Source organism: Capricornis sumatraensis, chromosome 1 (genome assembly GCF_032405125.1).
Source record: "Capricornis sumatraensis isolate serow.1 chromosome 1, serow.2, whole genome shotgun sequence".
Classification (NCBI taxonomy): Eukaryota; Metazoa; Chordata; class Mammalia; order Artiodactyla; family Bovidae; genus Capricornis; species Capricornis sumatraensis.
In genome coordinates, this window is record NC_091069.1 from 125,039,171 (window position 1) to 125,059,931 (window position 20,761).

Consider the following 20,761-nt stretch of genomic DNA (forward strand, 5'->3'; position numbering starts at 1 on the left):
CTCAGTTTCCACATCCGTCAAGTGGGAATAACAGTAAAACCTTACCCACAGTGTTATTATAAGAAGCAAATAAGGAAATACATGTAAAGTTCCTAGAATGACACATAGCCTAGAAAATGACCATTAAATATAAGTAATTACATATTATTTTATTTAATCTCTTTTTACTATATTTTCAAAATAGTCTCCTGAAATGGTGTCTTGGGATCTATTCTTAAATAGCATGCTTCTTCTCTAGTTAGAGCATGCTGTAATTTTTAAAAACCATAATATGACAAAATATCAAGACTCCAAGGGTTTTATTCTCTATTTATTGTCTATTAGGGGTAATACATTGCTTTCAGCCCTCTGCTTGAAGGCAGAAACACCAAAAGTGTAAGAAAACTTTTGCTCGAAGCTGGCATTATAATTTTCAGTGGACATAGCCAAAGGGATGTGTCCATGACAATTTTTCTTAGGGCAGGGAAGGTTGAACTTAAAACAGATGATGAAATCTACTTACAATCTCCCTGAGACTTAATCCGTTATCATTCCAGGCAAAATTTGATATCAGAAAAATGCTACTCAGACCTTAAACAAAGGAGCAAACTATTCCATAATAGAGAAAGGATAAATACATTCATTGGTATAGGAGAACTATCCCCAAACAAAAAGATGGAAATTGCACGTTATCTTTTATCTTTAATGAAACTGGGTAGCTATCTTCCAAAAATATGCTGACCTCTGGCATGCCTAAATTAAAACACTAGGTAGAATCTTATTAGAACTGTAAGAAAGGAAACATTGTTATCTGACCAGGCATAACAATATCTGGTATCAAAGGAGAACTTTTTTGAAGTTTTCCTGTAACAGATAATTATCATATCCATTGTATTGATGAGGAAACCAATGGTCAGGGAAATTAGGTAAAATCTATTTACATCTTTACAATTAGTAACAAGAGGCCAAGATCTGAACTCAAAGTCAGTGTATTTTTTTAAATAAAGCAATGCCTTTGATTCACAAACAGCAGGGAACATTGAAAACTGTGGCCAAGGTCTTAGAACATAAAATTACAGATTCTTCTATGCTAGACCAAGAGCTGATTTGAAATGTTTAATATATTGCATATTTTTATATCATTGCAGGTCACATTAATTCTTTATTAATGCTCTTTCTCAAAATTAGCATTTATTAATATTTATTTTCTCAATGTTTACAATTATTAGTAGGTAGTATTCCTCAGTAATACTCAGTACTATATTAGACCCAAGTCAGATATTTAAAATAACAGTTAAAAAAAGAATTTCTGAGTTTCTCCCTAAGCTTATTCTTTGAAAAGTCTGTACTTTCAGAACTTTTATATGCATATAAGTCATCTGAGCATCTTGTTAAAAAAGAGATTCTTGGTAAATTATTCGGGTGAGATTCTGCATTTCTAACAAGCTTCCAGTTGTTCAGAGACTTAACTTTGAATGGTAAAGGTATAACCACTTCATGTCCTCTCTAGATAGCTCATGGGAGAGAAAGAAAGCCCACACACCAGGAAACTCTTTGATTATATATTGCTGGGACTGACTGCAGTGAGGTCTCTAATGTCACTAAGCCCCAGGATCACATCTACATGGTGAATCCCACTAGGAGTATCTTCCCACTGCCCAAGCCTGGCCACGCTATTTATACTAAACAGAAAATCAGAGATCAAAAACTTGTTTTACACAGCAGCAAGATCAAGTGTGCTTGCTATATGTTACACATCTTAATCCAGTATGGTGTCATAAAGAATAACAATATCACTAAATCAAATTGCTAATTGTTTGAGGAAGTATATGAGTTTTACTATGTGTAAGGTAGTAATGGTGATTGATCTGATTCTTACTACAACCCATGAATTTTTATTATGCCTCTTAAATGTTGAAGATTTTTTTTAAGCACATAGAAATAGCAAATTCAGTTGAGTTTTTATTCTCTCCAACTACAAAGTAACTTCCGATTACCTAATAAAGAAATAATGAAAGGAAAGATTATGGCAAAGCTTGATCATAGAGTTAAGGGTTAAATGTTTGTGTTTCTCCCAAATTCCTCCAAATTCATATGTGTACCTCCAATATTCATATGTTGAAATCTCGGCTCCAAAAGGTGGGGGCTTTTGAGAGATGATTAGGTCATAAGGTGAAGCCCTCATCAGTGGGTTAAATGATCTTAATAAAGGGACCTCAGATTGCTCTCTTGTCTTTTCTGCCATGTGAGGATACAATGAGAAAATGTCCATCTGCAACCAGAAGGGAACCTTCACCATAATTTGATCATCTGACACCCTGATCTCAGACTTCATACTCAGTTCAGTTCAGTCATGTCTGACATTTTGCAGCCCCATGGACTGCAGCACAGCAGGCTTCCTTGACCATCACCATCTCCCGGAGCTTGCTCAAATTCATGTCCAACAAGTCGGTGATGCCATCCAACCATCTTATCCTCTGTCGTCCCCTTCTCCTCCTGCCTTCTACCTTTCCCAGATTCAGAGTCTTTTCCAATGAGTCAGTTCTTTGCATTAGGTGGCCGAAGTATTGGAGCCTCAGTCCCTCCAATGAATATTCAGGACTGATTTCCTTTAGGATTGACTGGTTTGATCTCCTTGTTGTCCAGGAACCATCAAAAATAAATTTCTATTGTTTATAAGTCACCCAGTCTATGGTATTCTGTTGTTAGCAGACTGAAAATAAAACAAATGGTGACTTTAGCAATGCTGCTTGAGGTTACTCTTATCATAGACTCAACAATGTTATAGCTGGCCAACTTTGTTTCATCCAAAATATTCATTGTATAAATGCAGAAAGTGAAACTTGAATAATTCAGTTAAGTTGTTTAATCAAGAAAAGGATTTAAAATTTTTAGCTCTTAGTCTGGTGTTTAGGGAAGAATGACTTTCTATTTGAATATACCTACCTCCACTATGGGCACCAAAGAATTGATGCTTTTGAACTGTGGTGTTGGAGAAGACTCTTGAGAGTCCCTTGGAGATCCAACCAGTCCATCCTAAAGGAAATCAGTCCTGAATATTTATTGGAAAGACTGATGCTGAAGTGGAAACTCCAAAACTTGGGCCACTTGATGCAAAGAACTGATTTATTTGAAAAGACCCTGATGCTGGGGAAGATTGAAGGTGGGAGGAGAAGGGGATGACAGAGGATGAGATGGTTGGATGGCATCACCAAATCAATGGACATGAGTTTGAGTAAATTCTGGGAGTTTGTCATGGACAAGGAGGCCTGGTGTGCAGCAGTCCATAGGGTTGCAAAGAGACGGACATGACTGAGTGAACTGAATGACTGACTGACCCCACTATTACTATTAGATCAATCAGGACAGACCGAGCTATGCTGCATTAGAAAATGATTCTCAGGTCTCAGTGGCACACAACAACATCCCTTTCTTACCCATATTGCATGCCCACAATTGGCCAACTGTGACTCTGCTTCATGTTATCTTCATTTTGTGGCCCAGGTTGATAGAGCAGTCCTGTGTGAGAGATTGCTTTTCTCATTGCACAGGGGAAGATAATGATTTTTTCCACTCACATTTCATTAGTCCAAAACAATCATAAAATTATTGCATGCATTTTCTATTTGCAGAGAGGAACATAGCAAGGGCCATGGTCACCCTTGATGTCAATGGAGTAGAGAAGAGCATTTTCCTATTAAGTTAGTGTAAAGGCTTCCCCTGGTAGCTCAGACAGTAAAGAATGCACCTGCAATGTGGGAGACCTGGGTTCGATCCATGGTTCAGGAAGATTCCCTGGAGGAGGAAATGTCAATCCATTCCAGTATTCTTGCCTGGGAAATCCCACAGACAGAGAAACCTGGTGGGCCATAGTCCATGGGGTCAGAAAGAGTCAGAAATGACTGAGCGACTACTCTCAATACTTTCAGAGTAGTATAAATAGTATTTTTAAATGACACAGTTTTCTACAATTACAAATAGTGTCAATTCTGTTGCTTTGGCATAGATCTAGTGCTTAATAGTATATACTCAATAAACAGCGCATAATTAGTCCATTTTCTTCCCGTGGTGGTTCCAATTTCAATGATGTTTGCTAGCAGAGATTGGTCAGGTTTATTCTGAAGAACTGAAATGAGAGTATCCTCTTTTGTGAACTAAAAATATAGCTTACATATATATGTGTGTATGTATATATATATATATAATAATTATCGAAGCAGTTTTGTTTGCTTGGTATCAGCAGAAGGCAACATCTACGGGAACCTCCAAGCACAAGAAGGTTGACTCAAGCTTAACATTATAGCCCAGATGTCTGATGTATACATGTGGATAATTCACTCTCACAAAGACGTGACTACTGTTATTTCTACTTATGTACCTATAACGTCATCAAGAGTCTAACTCACTGGCTACAAAATGACACCCTCATTCCAGCTGGCCACTGCAGATAAAAATGACAAGATGCAAGAAAGACCACAGGGCACTTCTCAGAAGAAGGACAACTCCCTCATGCCTAATCCACAGAAGCAGGGTACCCCTTAGACTCTTTTGGATGTCTGCCAGTTAGTACCAAATATTAAAGCTGATGGATGAAATGAAGCCAGAGGGGAGGGTGTGTTTGGGAAAGATGGAGAGAAGGTATCATTTCTTTTGTGTTCATTGGTTTTGACTGAGAGAACAAATGAATAACACATTTAGTTGCCATTTCTCTGAAGAAAGAGACCAGGATGCAATGACTGTTTTTCTTAAATCACTAGGCAAGTTCAGTTTCTTCCAACAGCTCTGCAAAGGGAAGATCAGCTCTTCAGTTTCTTCTAATGGATTGCTTGTGAAATAAATAAAGCATTTTTAGCAATTATACTTTAATACGCTTATGTGTGTGTGAATATATGTGTCTGCTCTTGCAGGAAAATGTATGGATTCTGAGTATGTGTGTGTATGTGTGCACGTTTATGTGCAGGTGCATGTGTGTACCACTTATGTGCGTGGCTGTCCATGTGAGTCTGTGTACATGTTCATGCTTATATGTGTGTAGGCTACCAGTCTGACTGACCCTTTAAAGCTGTTTATGATGATAACTTCTCATTATTTTTATAACATGATCTATTCACACTAAGCAACAATAGTTTCTGACAATCTATTTGAATCATTGCACTGAATAGTTTATTTTCTAGATCAGAAACATCTAGATACAGACATATGAGAAGGCTGAGTCCGTTTTAACATAAGGTTGCTGAGTTCAAATTGCATTGTGAATATAGCAAAAAACATGATCCATTCACACTAAGCAACAATAGTTTCTGACAATCTATTTGAATCGTTGCACTGAATAGTTTATTTTCTAGATCAGAAACATCTAGATACAGACATATGAGAAGGCTGAGTCCGTTTTAACATAAGGTTGCTGAGTTCAAATTGCATTGTGAATATAGCAAAATTTGTTTGACACAGATGCTACTTAAGTAATCATTGAAGTAAAGTGCTTCAAAAAAATGTTTGTTTGTTTTAAAGTAGTCTTCTGCTATTGAAAGGAAATGTGGTAGCTATTTCAACTGCATTGTGTGCTTTAATTGAACATTTTAATTATATAACCATGTTTGGGACTCTTCCCAAGTGGCGCTAGTGGTAAAGCACACATGCCAGTGCAGGAGACATAAGAGATATGAGTTAGATCCTTGAGTCAGGAAGATCCCCTAGAGAAGGGAATGGCAATGCACTCCAGTATTCTTACCTGGAGAATCCCATGAACAGAGGAGCATGGCAGGCTACAGTCCATAGGGCTGCAAAGAGTCTAACACAACTGAGGCAATTTAGCATTTAGCACTGAAACATCTCTTCTTTTATTTCTTTTTTTCTAAATGAAATATAGTTGATTTAAAATGTTGTGCCAGTCTCTGCTGTAAAGCAAAGTGACCAGGTTATACACATATGTACATTCTTTTATATAGTCTTTTCTATTATGGTTTATCTTGGGATACTGAGTATAGTTCCCTGTACTTATGTTGCTGCTACTTCTGCTAAGTCACTTCAGTCATGTTCAACTCTGTGCGACCCCATAGACGGCAGCCCACCAGGCTCCCCTGTCCCTGGGATCCTCCAGGCAAGAACCCTGGAGTGGGTTGCCATTTCTGTCTCCAATGCATGAAAGTGAAAAGTGAAAAGTGAAAAGTGAATGTGAAGTCGCTCAATTGTGTCCAACTCCCAGCGACCCCACTGACTGTAGCCTACCAGGATCCTCTGTCCTTGGGATTTTCCAGGCAAGGGTACTGGAGTGGGCTGCTATTGCCTTCTCGGTGCTTTATGATAGGATCTTGTTATTTATCCATTCTGTATGTACCAGTTTGTATCTACCAACTCCAACTTTCAGTCCATCCCTCTTTATCTCCTCTCCCCATTGGTAGCCACAAGTCTGTTCTGTATGTCTGTGAGTCTGTTTTTGTTTTGTAGATAGATTAATTTGTGCCATATTTTAGATTCCACATATATATGATCTTATATGGTGTTTGTCTTTCCTTTCCTGACTTACTTAGTATGATAATTTGTAGTTAAATCCATGTTGATGCAATTGGCATGATTTCATTCTTTTTTATGGCTGAGTAGTACTCCATTGTATGTGTGTATTAATACCACATTTTTTTTTTTTTTTATCCATTCATCTGTCAATGGACATTTAGGTTATTTCCATACTTTGGCTATTGTGAACAATACTCCTATGAACATAGGGGTGCATGCATTTTTTTTTTAATTATAGTTTTGTCCAGGTATATTTCCAGGAATGTGACTGCTGGATTACATGGCAATTCTATTTATAGTTTTCTAAGGGACCTCCACTGGTTCCCATAATGGCTATATCAATTTATATTCCCACCAACAATGTAGGAGGATACCCTTTTCTCCAAACCCTCTCCAGAATTTGTTATTTGTAGACTTTTTGAGGATGGCCTTTCTAACTAGTGTGAGCTGGTAATTCATTGTCATCTTGATCTGCATTTCTCTAATAATGAGTGAGGTTGAGCATCTTTCCATGTGTCTACTAACCATCCAAAGCAATGTCTCTATTCTTTATCTTTAGAGACCTCAGGTGGGCTGTCATTGCACCTGCTTACTTGCTCTGGCATAAATTTTTATACAAGGGAGACAATAGTAGGATTATGTAAAGTGCAGGAATGGTTCATTTTTGCCTTCTTATCTTCACAAAGTGGAGACTTTCTGACTGAATTTTTAATAACATATTTTTGGTGAAAAGGGGTAAAAAAAAAATTTAAAGCAGAATGGACAAATAAATGGTGATTAAACATGTCCAAAACCTTGAAACTATTTTTGAGCCATTTTATGTAAATTTGGCATAAATATTACAATCAATGTGACTTTTTGATTACAGTTAATTCTATATCCACTCACTTCAAGCTGCTATATCACACAAAAACATTAATCTTACAATTATCAAAATGTGAATTGATATGATCATTTTATCATTATAATCAAAGAGATAGAAAGTGGACTGGCCTGACATTTCAAATTAATCTAGTGTGAGCAGACTTTGCCTGCAGAATTAATGTCTTAAAACCTCATTAAGGCAACATAAAGATCATTGAAAATGTGTCTACAATAGACAAGTACATTCAAGGTATCAGCAGGATACAAATGTGTATATTCTTGAATGAATAAGCTTATTATATCCAATAGCAAGAGATAAAGAAAATCAAAAGCTCTGAGTATTTTACAGTAAAAAGTAAGAAGACATTTTTAAAATGCTTTAGAGTATGCTGCAAAGAGCTTGTGACTTTATCAAAGAATTTCACATTGTGGCTAAATATTAGAACTTCACAAACTAAAGTATCATTCTCACTTTGTTAATAGTATAGATAAATCTATACTGTTAGGAATCAAACCAGGTCTCCTGCAATGCAGGTGGATTACTTCCCAGGTGAGTTATCAAGGAAGCCCATAGATAAATCAGAGGGACTCAATCACACATGTCCACTATTTAAAAGATATTTAGGATGATCAGCAGAGAAGGCAATGACACCCCACTCCAGTACTCTTGCCTGGAAAATCCCATGGTTGGAGGAGCCTGGTAGGCTGCAGTCCATGGGGTCACGAAGAGTCGGACCCAACTGAGCGACTTCACTTTCACTTTTCACTTTTCACTTTTATGCATTAGAGAAGGAAATGGCAACCCACTCCAGAATTCTTGCCTGGAGAATCCCAGGGATGGCGGAGCCTAGTGGGCTGCCGTTTATGGGGTCGCACAGAGTTGGACACGACTGAAGCAACTCAGCAGCAGCAGCAGCAGGATGATCAGAGTTTTAATTTAGGATATCCTGGAAAATTAACAGTTAAAATGGAGTATAAATACTGTAAAATCATAAGAATTAGAAAAACTTTTAAAGAAACTAAGGAAAAATAGGTAAGATATTTTAATTAATATTCTAATGGCAGTGTACTGAGAACAAATACATTCCTACACTTGAATAATTACTCATGGAAAAGAAAATGTTATCAAAATATCATAATTAGAGAATTTCTATTTTTAAATAAACAAAGAAACATTTTCTAAAGATGTTTTTAAAAACTTTTAAAAGTATATCATGGATTATATTGAAATTCTTCATAAAAGTCACAGTAACAGTTTACTGTATAAGTGAGATAAAGAAGTAATAAGTTGATTAAATAACACAGATGTTTGTTTTCCTCTCTATATTAGTGCAGACACAAAGGACCAGGGCATGTGACTGGCTCTGCCATTCACAAGTATTAAGAGTTTTCAAAACCACTACTTTTCCTCATTTTCTAGCCTTCAGAAAAAATGGAGAAAATTCTAGCAAGTCTCTATAAAGAGATGATCCAGAAGTTGCACATGTAACCTTCTCTCATACCCCACTCTCCTGAAATTAATCACATGGCCACATCTAGACTGAAAGGGCTGTTGCTTGTGGCTCACAGGGAAAACTCAGGGAGTTCCATGATTAAAAGGATGAAGAGAAAATGAAAACAGGGAAAGACTGATCTCCACTACATTTTTGTTTACATAATTTTTTTCTTATTTTAATGCAATATCTCCAATGACATAATGTAAGAAATCTTAGTTAATATATAAATATATATCCTGCTTAATTCCTGATACCTAACTAAACTTTGCCAAACTCATGCCTCTGTCATTGACTTTGCATCTTAGAATAGTGGCTTAAGATCAAAGCTACACTCCTGGTTACTGCAAGTTATTTTATTTTTAATGTGTATAATCCCCTCTTAGCAGTAGCGGCAAGAAACATTCATTAAACACACAATTCTGGATGCATTACATTATTTAAGCAAAAACTGCATACCTGACCACTTTCATCTAGAAACTGACACTCAGTAAAAAAGAAGTAAACAAAATTCATATAAAGAAGCTATGCATTGATATTTACTGATATTCCCTGGTGGCTCAGAGGTAAAGGATCCGCCTACAATGCAGGATGTACGGGAGATCCCTGATTCGAGAAGATCCCCTGGAGGAGGATATGGCAACTCACTCCAGAATTCCTGCCTGGAGAATCCCATGGACGGAGGAGCTTGGTGGGCTACAGTCCATGGAGTTGCAAAGAGTCTGACATGCACGCATTACACTTACTTAGTAAAAATATTGCCAAAAGAATTTATCTGGGTGTCATCTAAAAAGGCATAGTCATAGAAAATGAAGTGCAGAATTTTACATGGGAGGTTGAGATCTGGATCAAGGTGGAAAACTTTATTTTTCTTAAGTAGATGATTTCTTAGTTGGATTTTTATTTTTTTAGTTAGGAAAGAAAAGAAAATGAGCTTTCTGGAACTGTTTTAATGACAGGACAGTGAAAACTGCTTTAGCAAGTTGATGTGGAAAACTTGTTCTATGGAAAAACTAATGCTTGATAGAAAACTTTAGTGATGATAGCAGGGCAATTAGAAGAAAAGGAATTGAGAAAATTTGACAAGTAGGCTGATTCCCTTTCAATATCCAAAAATCTTTTGACCCCCAGGAACTAAGATGATTAAAGTAAAAAGAAACATGGTGAGATGATAAAAACCAGCCTGAGCTACAGATGTGACCATCTCAACAATATAAAATCGTGGGGTTGTGAATTGGTTGGGATTCTGGGTACATAGGGGGTTTCTTTGAAAATGACCTAAAGTAGCTGCTTATAGGGAGGAACATGCTGATATTTTTTCAGAGCTCCCTACTAACCAACTAAAATGCTATAAAAAGTGTGGTAACCCCTACTAGGAAAAACCAATCTCTCCCAGCCTAGTATATTTTTCTTTCCTGAAACACAAGTCTATTTTTCACTGCTGTCATGAATAGAGTTGTCTTTCGAAACAGTTAAGCGTTATGCAGTTCAGCATGTCCTGGCGTAATACCTTTGATTTAAAAGTTTCATAATCCACTTTATAGACAAAAGTAGATTAGGGAGATAGGCTTGGTGTGAGTGACTTTAATATAGCAAGGTAAGAAGCTACATGCAAAGCAGGAACAAAGGATGAAGAACTTCAACGCACAATTTGCATTAGCAAAGGGAAAGTAAATAGGGTTTCACTGTCCTCAGACAAGAGAAGGATAAAAAAGAAACAGCAGTGAGAATGAAAGGTCAGTGGGAGAGATGAAGGAAAAGATCTTAAGAAAATGTTTGAAAAGACATTGTCTCACATGGATAATTTTTTGGTGAATCTCTGAAAGAAATTTGGGAAACAAAGACTTTTAACATGAAGGGTCATAAATCATATACTTTCCTTTGGAAGGCATCATAAAAGTCATAAACTCAGGAAATTTTAGAAATAAGGCTGATTTTAAGGTCAATAACTGTTCTCCAGATAATAAAACTGAAGCTCAAAAAGAGGTTTAATGGAATGCCCCAGGTGCATGGTAAGGGTCTATGGTTTTACATAAAGGTGAGCTTACTGTCTACAAGACTAGTGCATTTTCCATAACCTCACGCCCCCTTCTTTGAATGGAAAATACATTTTTTTAGCAATTTGAAGACTGCAGTTTTACAATTTAGACAGAATATTTCAGTATGTAAAAACTTAAAGGGATTTCATTTTACTATCAGCCTAAAAGTAATAGAGAAATCCAACAACTGGTTGATGGGACTGTAAAATGATGTAAGAAGTTACTATAAATTGAAAGGAGTGTTATTCTCTTCATTTTCAGTTTTCATGGATGTACCTTTTGGTAAACTAATATTTAGCTGAAAACATGGTCCATAAGTGAACTTGGTACTATTGTATCCTAGGACTTTTTCAGAGCCAAGAACTTTTGATATGATATATAAATTAATGTTTCGGTATAGTTTTAGTTGAATAAAATTTGTATAGTCTTTAGGTCTGAAATTACAGTGGATAGACTTTTGAGTAAAGTCTGAAATGAAGCCTAACACATCCTTCTCTAGAATGTAATTAAATGAGTCATAAACTAGTTATAAGCTGAAACTCACCAATGGGAGGGAGGATCGGGTGGTGCAGAAACAAAGCAAACAAACTAACGACAACAGCAATAGACAAATTTCTTGGCAAAAACTTTGTCCAATAGCAAGAATATTATGAGGCTCAATCTGTCTCTCTTTTTCTATTAGTTACCTAACAAACCCTATCCTCCCCACAACCCTTTGGACTGTAGCACACCAGTCTCCTCTGCCCATAGGATTTCCCAAGCAAGAATCCTGGGTTGTCATTTCCCCCTCCAGGAGATCTTTCTGACCCAGAGATCCTGAGTCTTCTGCATTGCAAGAGCATTCTTTGCCACTGACCATCAGGGAAGCTCCCAATATTGATGACGAGAACTAAAAGTAGTTTAATTTTTTTTTAATATCTTGCAATCTGTAGAAAAGCAGGTCAAACTGGTGAACCAGGTAGCAGTAGTGATAAAGAACCTGCCTTCCAAAACAGGAGTGTAAGAGACGTGGGTTTGATCCCTGGGTCAGGAAGATCCCATGGAGAAGGAACTGGTAACCCAATCCAGTATTCTTGCCTGGAAAATTCCATGGACAGAGGAGCCTGGTGGACTACATTCCATGGGGTTGCAAAGAGTCTGACACACTGAAGCAACTTGGCACCCAGCACAGTGATCCCTAGTGACTACTGACTGCTAGGGCATCTCAGTGTAGACAAGTAGAAACCACAGGGCCTTGTGATCTCTCAGTGCTATTCACAAATTTGTAGGAAAGAGTATAAAGCACAGTTGTACCTCACACACATTCACAAACAAAATAAACCCCCACATTAGTACAGGGGGAACTTTGTTGTAGGTTGTTTGACAAAATTGCAGGAGAGAAAGAAATATGAATGGTCATAAATATGGAATAGATACCTTCTATGAGTTTGTTCTCCATCCTCAAAACCTTCTCCCAACTCCTCAGTTTACAAAAAACAAAAAAGCATATTGTATGAATTCCTCAAAATGTAGCTGCTACAAAGGCATGGAGAATTCACCAACTCTATGGGAAAACTATGGGAAAGAGTCTAAGAAAACTAAGCAAACCAGATAAAAAGAAACAGCATGGCAGCCATGCGAATAAACCTCAGAAGGAAAGAAGGGAGAAGGGAAGAGACTAATTTATAAAACGTTGTCCAAAAATCTGACTCTAGAAGCAGTTTCAACCAAAGGAAAGTCTTCTACAGTTTTGTTGTTATTCTGTTGCTAAATCATGTCCAGCTCTTTACAAACCACGGACTGCAGCATGCCAGGTTTCTCTGTCTTTCACTATCTCCTGGGGTTTGCTCAAGTTCATGTTTATTGATTTGGTGATGCTATCTAACCATCTCACCCTCTGCTGCCTTCTTCTCTTTTTGCCTTCAATCTTTCCCAGTATCAGAGTCATTTTCCAATGAGTCAGCTCTTGGCATCACGTGGACAGAGTATTGGCGCTTCAGCTTTAGCAACAGGCTTTCCAATGAATATTCAGGGTTGATTTCCTTCAGGATTGACTGGTTTGATCTCCGTACAGTCCAAGGAACTCTCAAGAGTCTTCTTAAGCACCACAGTTTGAAAGCATAAGTTCTTCAGTGCTCAGACTTCTTCTACAGTACTACTTATTAAAAAATATGTTAATAAGAAAATAAGTTCAAGATAGTAATAAATCAACAATAAGGTAATAAAACATAGAAGTGGTAAAAGAGAAAGATTATTTAAGAAAAGTGCAATGTGAATCAACAGCATTATACAAACTATCAATAAATTAGAAACAACAGAACAGAAAGCATAGAATTGAACATCATATATAATTAAAATATATGAGAAACTTACAGATATGGTAATAATTAGGAGAAATGTATAAATATAAAGAAATTACTGAGAGAATACGACAAAAATAATTGGGCTCCAGCCCCCAATAAGATATCCAGTAAATTGAACAATACAAAAATTTTTTAAATTTTAATGAAAGAAGATTAATTTTTATTTATTTTTTAATTTAAATGTATTTATTTTAATTGGAGGCCAATTACTTTACAATATTGTATTGGTTTTGCCATACATCCACAGGAATCCACCACATGTGTACACACATTCCCCATCCTGAACCCCCCTCCCTCCTCCCTCCCCATACCATCCCTCTGGGTCAGAGACTTCAATCATATGCTTCCTCTTTCATTATATATATATATATGTTGTGCTTAATTGCTCAGTAGTATTCAGCTCTTTGCAACCCCATGGACTGTAGCTGGTCAGGTTTCTCTGACCATGGGGATTCTCCAGGCAAGAATATTGTGATGGGTTGCCATGCCCTCCCCCAGGAGACCTTCCCAACCATCAGAGCCACCAGGGAAGCCCAAGAATAGAGGATTAGGTAGCCTATCCTTTCTCCAAGGGAACTTCCTGACCCAGGAATCAAACTAGGGTCTCCTGCATTGTAGGCAGGTTCTTTACCATCTGAATTACCTTGGAAGCCCATATGAAGTGAAAGTCGCTCAGTCGTGTCCGACTCTTTGTGACCCCATGGACTGTAGTCTACCACACTCTTCCGTCCATGGGATTTTCCAGGCAAGGGTACTGGAGTAGGTTGCCATTTCCTTCTCCAGAGGATCTTCCTGACCCAGGGATCAAACCCAGGTCTTGAGCATTGTAGGCAGATGCTTTACCATCTGAGCCAGCAGGGAAGCCCATATATATATATAAACTCTCTCCAGTGTTCTTGCCTGAAAAATACCATGGCCAGAGGTGCCTGGTGAGCTGTAGTTCTTGGGGTCACAAAGAATCAAACATGACTGTGTGCACATACACACATACACAGACATACATATATTGTGTGCATACTCAATCGTGTTTGACTCTTTACGGACTGCAGCCCAACAGGTTCCTCTGTCCATGGGATTTTCTCCAGTCAAGAATACTGAAGTGGGTTGTCATTTCTTCTTCCACGGGATCTTCCCAACCTAGGGATGGAACCCACATCTCCTGCATTGATAAGCAGATTTTTTAACACTGAGCCACCTGGGAAGACCATACATATATTAGAATAATGCAAAAAAACTATTAATTCATGTGTCCCAATCATCTACTTTTGTCAAGTTAACATGGTTCATTAATTTATTTCAAAAATTTTAAGAGAATCAACACAATGCAAATACAGTTGAAGTCCCCTTGGTTGGTATTCCATTCCCACACTATCCAATCCCGTTCTTAGCTAGAAGTAATCATTATATTGAATTTTTAGTTTATCATTCATATGTAAACTTCCATTACATGTAACTACATCCCTAAACAAATTATTTTCTTTTTTACTTTAAAAAAGTTTAACACTGCATATATTCTTCTGCAACTTCTTTCTTGTTTTTACTGAAATATAATTTGACATACAATGATATATGAGTTCCAGGTGTGCCACATTGTAGCTGACTTCTAGTTCACAGTCTCTAGTCTCATCTCATAAGATGCTTAATATGAGTTCAATCTTCTTAAATTTGATAGGATTGTTTTGTATTTGGTCTAGTATTTGATCTATCCTGGAGAATGTTCCACATCCCTTGAAAAGAATGTGTATTCAGCAACATTTGAAAGGACCTTCTATCTGTCTGTCTGTCTGTCTGTCTGTCTGTCTTTCTGTTCGTGAACATGGCTGGATCTTGGGGTTTAAGTGGTTTCTTTACATAAAATATTTGTTGATTATTTCCAAACTGTTACATAGAGTTCCGATTTGTACACTTGTAACATGTATAATATTTTATCATGTAAAAAGTACAATTCATTTCCCTATTGATGGACACAGCTTTCTCTCTCTCTACTTTGTGAGGCTTACGGTAGTTTCATGATGAATATTGTCATATTGTCTCATTATCTGCATGTGTTAGAGTTTCTCTAGGAGGTAATTACAAGATGAACTTGGGAGTCCAATTCTATGTGTATATTTAGTTTTAAAAATACTACCAAATTGCTCTTCAATATGATTTTAATTTTCTTTCTCACAACTAATAGTTGCCACTGCTTAGCAATACTAAGGATGTTAAATGTTGCTAGTATATTTGAAGTCAATAATATTTCATTTTTTATTTTAATTGGAATTCTATAATCATTATTGAAGTTGACCATCTACTAAAATTGACTGCCTATAGACGTTTGTGTTTTTGTGTTTTATTTCTTTAAAACTTGTTAGGATTTGTGCTTTTGTTAATTTCTTGGTGTTTGTCTTTTAAATGTTATTTAGAAAAAATTCTCCATGAATTCTTGAAAATATTTCTCAGTTGGAAACTATAAGGGTCCTCCCCACATGTGCTCTCATTCATCTCTGCAAACTGAAAGCAATTTTTCATGAATGTTCTGTACACACACAAGGTGAGCTGAAAGTAGGAAAGTTAAAGCCCCAGAAACTACTGTCTGCCGGTGAGCAAGCCTATTTGGTTAATAAACATCCCTGCTTCCTTGCCCATTAATTGGGGTAATCCTGAGGACTTTTCTCTCTGTTTCACACAGTCCACAGCAGGATTATGTTCCTGAGCCTACAGTGGTTTCTGGCTTGATTATAATTTTATTGCCTTGATTGTTCCCCACTTTTCACTTCCCAACTCTTCTCATGGACTTTGCTTGAATTACCTTCCAAATAAATTTGAGACACTCATACAAAATCTTAGCCTCAGTTCTGTTCTGTTGTAGTCAAATAAAAACATACACAGTAAAAAATGAAGGAAAAAAAAAGGAGCAATGTACTTTGTGTTTTGTTTTTACTTTCGTTGTATGTCTTCTGTTTAAAATCCAGTTTGTGTTATTATTGGCTAAATTTATCAATATTCTTCCTAGTTCACATTTTTAATAAAATGACAATTTCTGTAGTTTTCGGTTTATTTATGCACCTGGAATTTATTTTTCTTATGATGTGAGATAAAGATCTAATTTTACATCCCTAGAAGAATAACCTGATGACCCAGCATTATTTATGAAATAGCATTCTTCTTCACATATTAGTGAGACTATCTTTTTGACATATGAAATTTCCATATATGAATCAAGTTGCTTATGAATTCCTTATTCTGTTCCACTGGAATATTTTTTCACTTTTGGCCCAGTATCACTCACTCTTTATTATAACTGAGTAATGAGTTTTGTTATCTGAGATGCTAAGTTCTGGGCTTCTCTAGGAGCTTGGGGGACTTCCCTGTGGCTCAGATGGTAAAGAGTTTACCTGCAATGTGGGAGACCTGAGTTTGATCCCTGGGTAGGAAGATCCCGTGGAGAAGGAAATGGCAACCCACTCCAGTATTCTTGCCAGGAAAATCCCATGGATGGAGGAGCCTGTCAGGCTATAGTCCATGGGATCACAAAGAGTGGGACATGGCTGAGTGACTTCACTTTCTTTCTTGTAGCTCAGCTGGTAAAGAATTCACATACAATGCAGGAGACTCCGGTTTGATTTCTGAGTTGGGAAGTTCCCCTGGAGAAAGGATAGGCTACCTACCCCAGTGTTCTTGGGCTTCCCTGGTGGCTCAGATAGGAAAGAATACACCTACAGTGCAGGAGACCTGCATTCAGTCCCTGAGTTTGGGGGACCCCCTGGAGGAGGGCATGGCTACCCACAGACATGGCTGAGCAACTAAGCACAGCACAGCATGACAAGTTCCATTTTATTTTAGTAACTTTTTCAGTTTCAAGACATATAATTTGTCCTTTTTCATATTAACCTTTCGTCTTCTTTCAGTCTGTCCTTCATATATCAACATCTTTTTAAAGAAAAGCTATTCCTCCACTCATTTATCTGAACATAATAAGCATAGTCACTTAAAGCATATAATTTGAGGAAAAATTATAATATGAATGCTGATTTCATTTCTGAACATAAGTATATAATTGATGATTTTCAATCTTCTGTTTAATATATTATTGCCCTATGTGGAGGATAGTGCATGAACTAATTTTGCTATCCTTTTCTTCCCTTATATAAAGTCAAAAGAAAATTCTACTTGGTTTTCTGAAAGCAATTGCCAATGCAACAGCTATAATGAAGAAAACAGTCATTTGTCTCCATCTTATTGATTCCCCAAATTCAAGCGGACCCTCTCACGTCTCCCATTGTATAGGAGGGTCTCACCTATCATTAGAATCATCTCCTAGAACATGATGAAGATGAAGCTCTCCCAACTCCATCCATGGTTTCTCTCATTTCATGTGTATTTTAAAGTGATTAAGAATACTTAGTATGAACTTAGTTAAATAAAAAATATAAATATATTCCATGACATACCTTTATTTATTTATATTCCAAGTTTTATTAGTAAGGCTTTCAGAAAGCAACATGCGGTTCTTTTTATTCAAGAGTAAAGAAGAAGAAACAAATAAGTTATTGCTTATTTGAGCCAATATAATATGCCACACTTTCAACACATTAACCCTGAGCCTAGTACTTCCTTGCCTCTGACTAGTTTTACTCGCGAGAACTAGAAACAAATTGGCTTACTTCAGAACAAGTTTGCTTTTATTTATTAATTTGAATTCTAAATTAATTGTTATTCAAAGTGTGGAAGGCCTCATGATGAAGTGTACTTTTATTACCAAAGGACAGTCTTGGTTTTCACGTAACTATCATCATGAGTGTGGTTATCTCAACCTGTCCTGTCATTATTGTGGGGATATTTAAAATAGTAAAGTTCAAGGCAAGTGAGTAATGTCTTCCCCACCCAGAATACTTCCTTAAAAGAGAAAAAAATGCTTCATTCCTCCCACAGCAGTTACTCTTGTTCATTGATAACTACGTGAGGACATTAAAATGTTGGCATGTGATGCCTTGTTTACGTGGACTTTCCTTTAGGTTAGATCAATACTCCCTTGCATTGCGAAACTTTAGATGGGTGACATAATGAAGATTGCCAAATTTGTGATTGCTTCATGTTTGACTCTTTGTGACTCCCATGGACTGTGGCCCACCAGGCTCCTCTGTCCATGGAATTCTCCAGGCAAGAATACTGGAGTGGATTGCCATTCCCTTCTCCAGGGAATTTTCTCCACCCAGGAGTTGAATCCAGGCCTCCTGAATTGCAGAAGGATTCTTTATCATCTGAGCCAACAGGGAAGCTCCCAATTATATATGTATATATATATATATATATATACACACACACATATTCTCTCAATATATATATTGAGAGAGAGAGAAAGAAAGTGGGAGAGAGGGAGGGTAGGAAGAGATATAAGTGTTAATATATATGTTAGGCTATTTATCTGTGCTTAAAAGTTATCTTTAGAATGTCTAAACCTACATAAAACAGGAAAATTGCCTTAATAATGACCTGAGTCAGAGGGTAGAAGGTTAATCTGTTAAGGACTTACTACAAATATCATGTGTGTGCCCAATGACTAATTTGACTATCGTGAATTTCATATTTCTTCTACCAGTTCTCAAAATGATAAAGTTTCATTTTTGTTTACAACATGCAGTTAATTTCATTCACATTGACACTGACCTGCTTAGGTGATTAACATTTATGGCTCTAAACACCTCTGTACTCACTAATATTTTATTAAAGATTAACTTCTTAAAGATTAAAGCTAGTTAATGTATAGAGATGTAATGCTGCCAAAGGGACATACACACTTATATACACTGACTAGTAAGACTAATGTAGATTTGTTGTTTGACAAAACTTCTTGGAAAACTAGAGAGTTTCTGCTCTTCAACTGCTGCAAGCTTCTGTGCTCTTCCAGACTCCTTAGAGTAGCAAACCTTCAAAAACCAAAAATGGGGTCAAAGCGAAGTGTACCATCAAGGCGCCATTCTCTCACCACCTATGAAGTCATGTTTGCAGTTCTCTTTATCATATTGGTGGCACTCTGTGCTGGATTAATTGCAGTGTCCTGGCTGTCAATCCAAGAATCAGAAAAAGGTAAGTTACATAAGGTTGGCTACAGAAAGTGCTCACAGGTGAATATATACACTTCAGTCTCCAGAATCCTGCCAGCATTTTATATCCATTGCTTTGACTGATTTCCTGGCAAGGTATTTTTATTGCATCCAGATGCTTCACCTTAGTTCACATCATAGGAATTTTTTAAGTTGGTATATAATTTTGAATTTAATTCAGAATTTGAATATGAGACTAAGTATTTAAAATTTAAAAATGATTAGATTCTCAGTTTCAACATATAACAAAGTAGGTTCATAGCCTTTGGGTCTGTTCTAATAGAATTTAAATCATAAACACATTCAAACCTTGTTGACTATAGAAGTGGCTAAATAGGCCAAATTAAAAAAATATATTGCTTATTTCTAGAGAATTATATCTTCATTCTTATTAGTACATCAATTTTAATTATAAAAATATAAGGGACTCTTGGTATGATTGTGGATTTATAAACGTCTCAAGATGCCTGAGCAGCAATTTGTGATTAACAGAAAAAATAAATAAGGAAAAGAAACTCTTCTTTAGAGCTAAATGGCCTGTGTTGTGAAAATCACCCAGTCATGTCCAACTCTTTGTGACCCCATGGACTGTAGCCCACCAGTCTTCTCTGCCCATGAAATTCTCCAGGGAAGAATGCTGGAGTCGGTAGTCATTCCTTTCTCCAGGGGATCTTCCTAACCCAGGGATCAAATCCAGATTTCCCGCATTTCAGGCAGATTCTTTACCAGCTGAGCCAGCCAGGAAGTCCAAATTACCTGTCCCAGCTGCTTTTAAAAGCTCTACAAATGTATTCTCTTGTTACAACAAACCTATGAGTTAGTTGCTATTGTTATGCCCATTTTACAAGTGAAAAACCAGAGGCAGAATTTAGGTAACTTGTTTCAATTTGGAGCATTGCCAGGTAGTACAAACTAGATAATCTAACTGGAGAATGTGCACTCTACCATTCATTCATTTATATGATTTTTTAAAAAATGTTAGCATAGCAAAAACCTTGAATATTGGATTTATTTTTTCTGAGAAAATTTTCACATTTTTATAAAATGATGGATTATATGGTATATTAATTCCTTCAAAACCATTTAATGGTAGTGATTTTGGTTTTACTGAGAAAATTCTCAACATTTGAGTTAGTTCTTTTCCCTTAGCAAATAAGTTTAAATTAGAAACAATAAACATGATTTATAGTTTTATAAAAGAATTCCAATATAATCCCTGGTTTATATTACTACTATGCTAAGTCACTTCAGTCGTGTCTGACTCTGTGCAACCCCATAGACGGCAGCCCACCAGGCTCCCCCGTCCCTGGGATTCTCCAGGCAAGAACACTGGAGTGGGCTGCCATTTCCTTCTCCAATGAATGAAAGTGAAAAGTGAAAGTGAAGTCGCTCAGTCGTGTCCAACTCTTAGCGACCTCATGGACTGCAGCCTTCCAGGCTCCTCG

General features: G+C 36.9%; 1 protein-coding gene across 2 annotated transcripts in view; it reads left to right on the forward strand.

Annotated features, from left to right (window-relative positions):
- The first annotated feature begins 19,154 nt into the window (after positions 1-19,154).
- Positions 19,155-20,761, forward strand: part of TMPRSS15 (transmembrane serine protease 15) — a 157,259-nt gene continuing 155,652 nt past the window's right edge. For both annotated transcript variants that reach the window (XM_068982063.1, XM_068982073.1), the window contains exon 1: positions 19,155-19,299. In XM_068982063.1, the coding sequence (XP_068838164.1) occupies positions 19,155-19,299 (145 nt within the window). The remainder of the gene's footprint in view (positions 19,300-20,761) is intronic.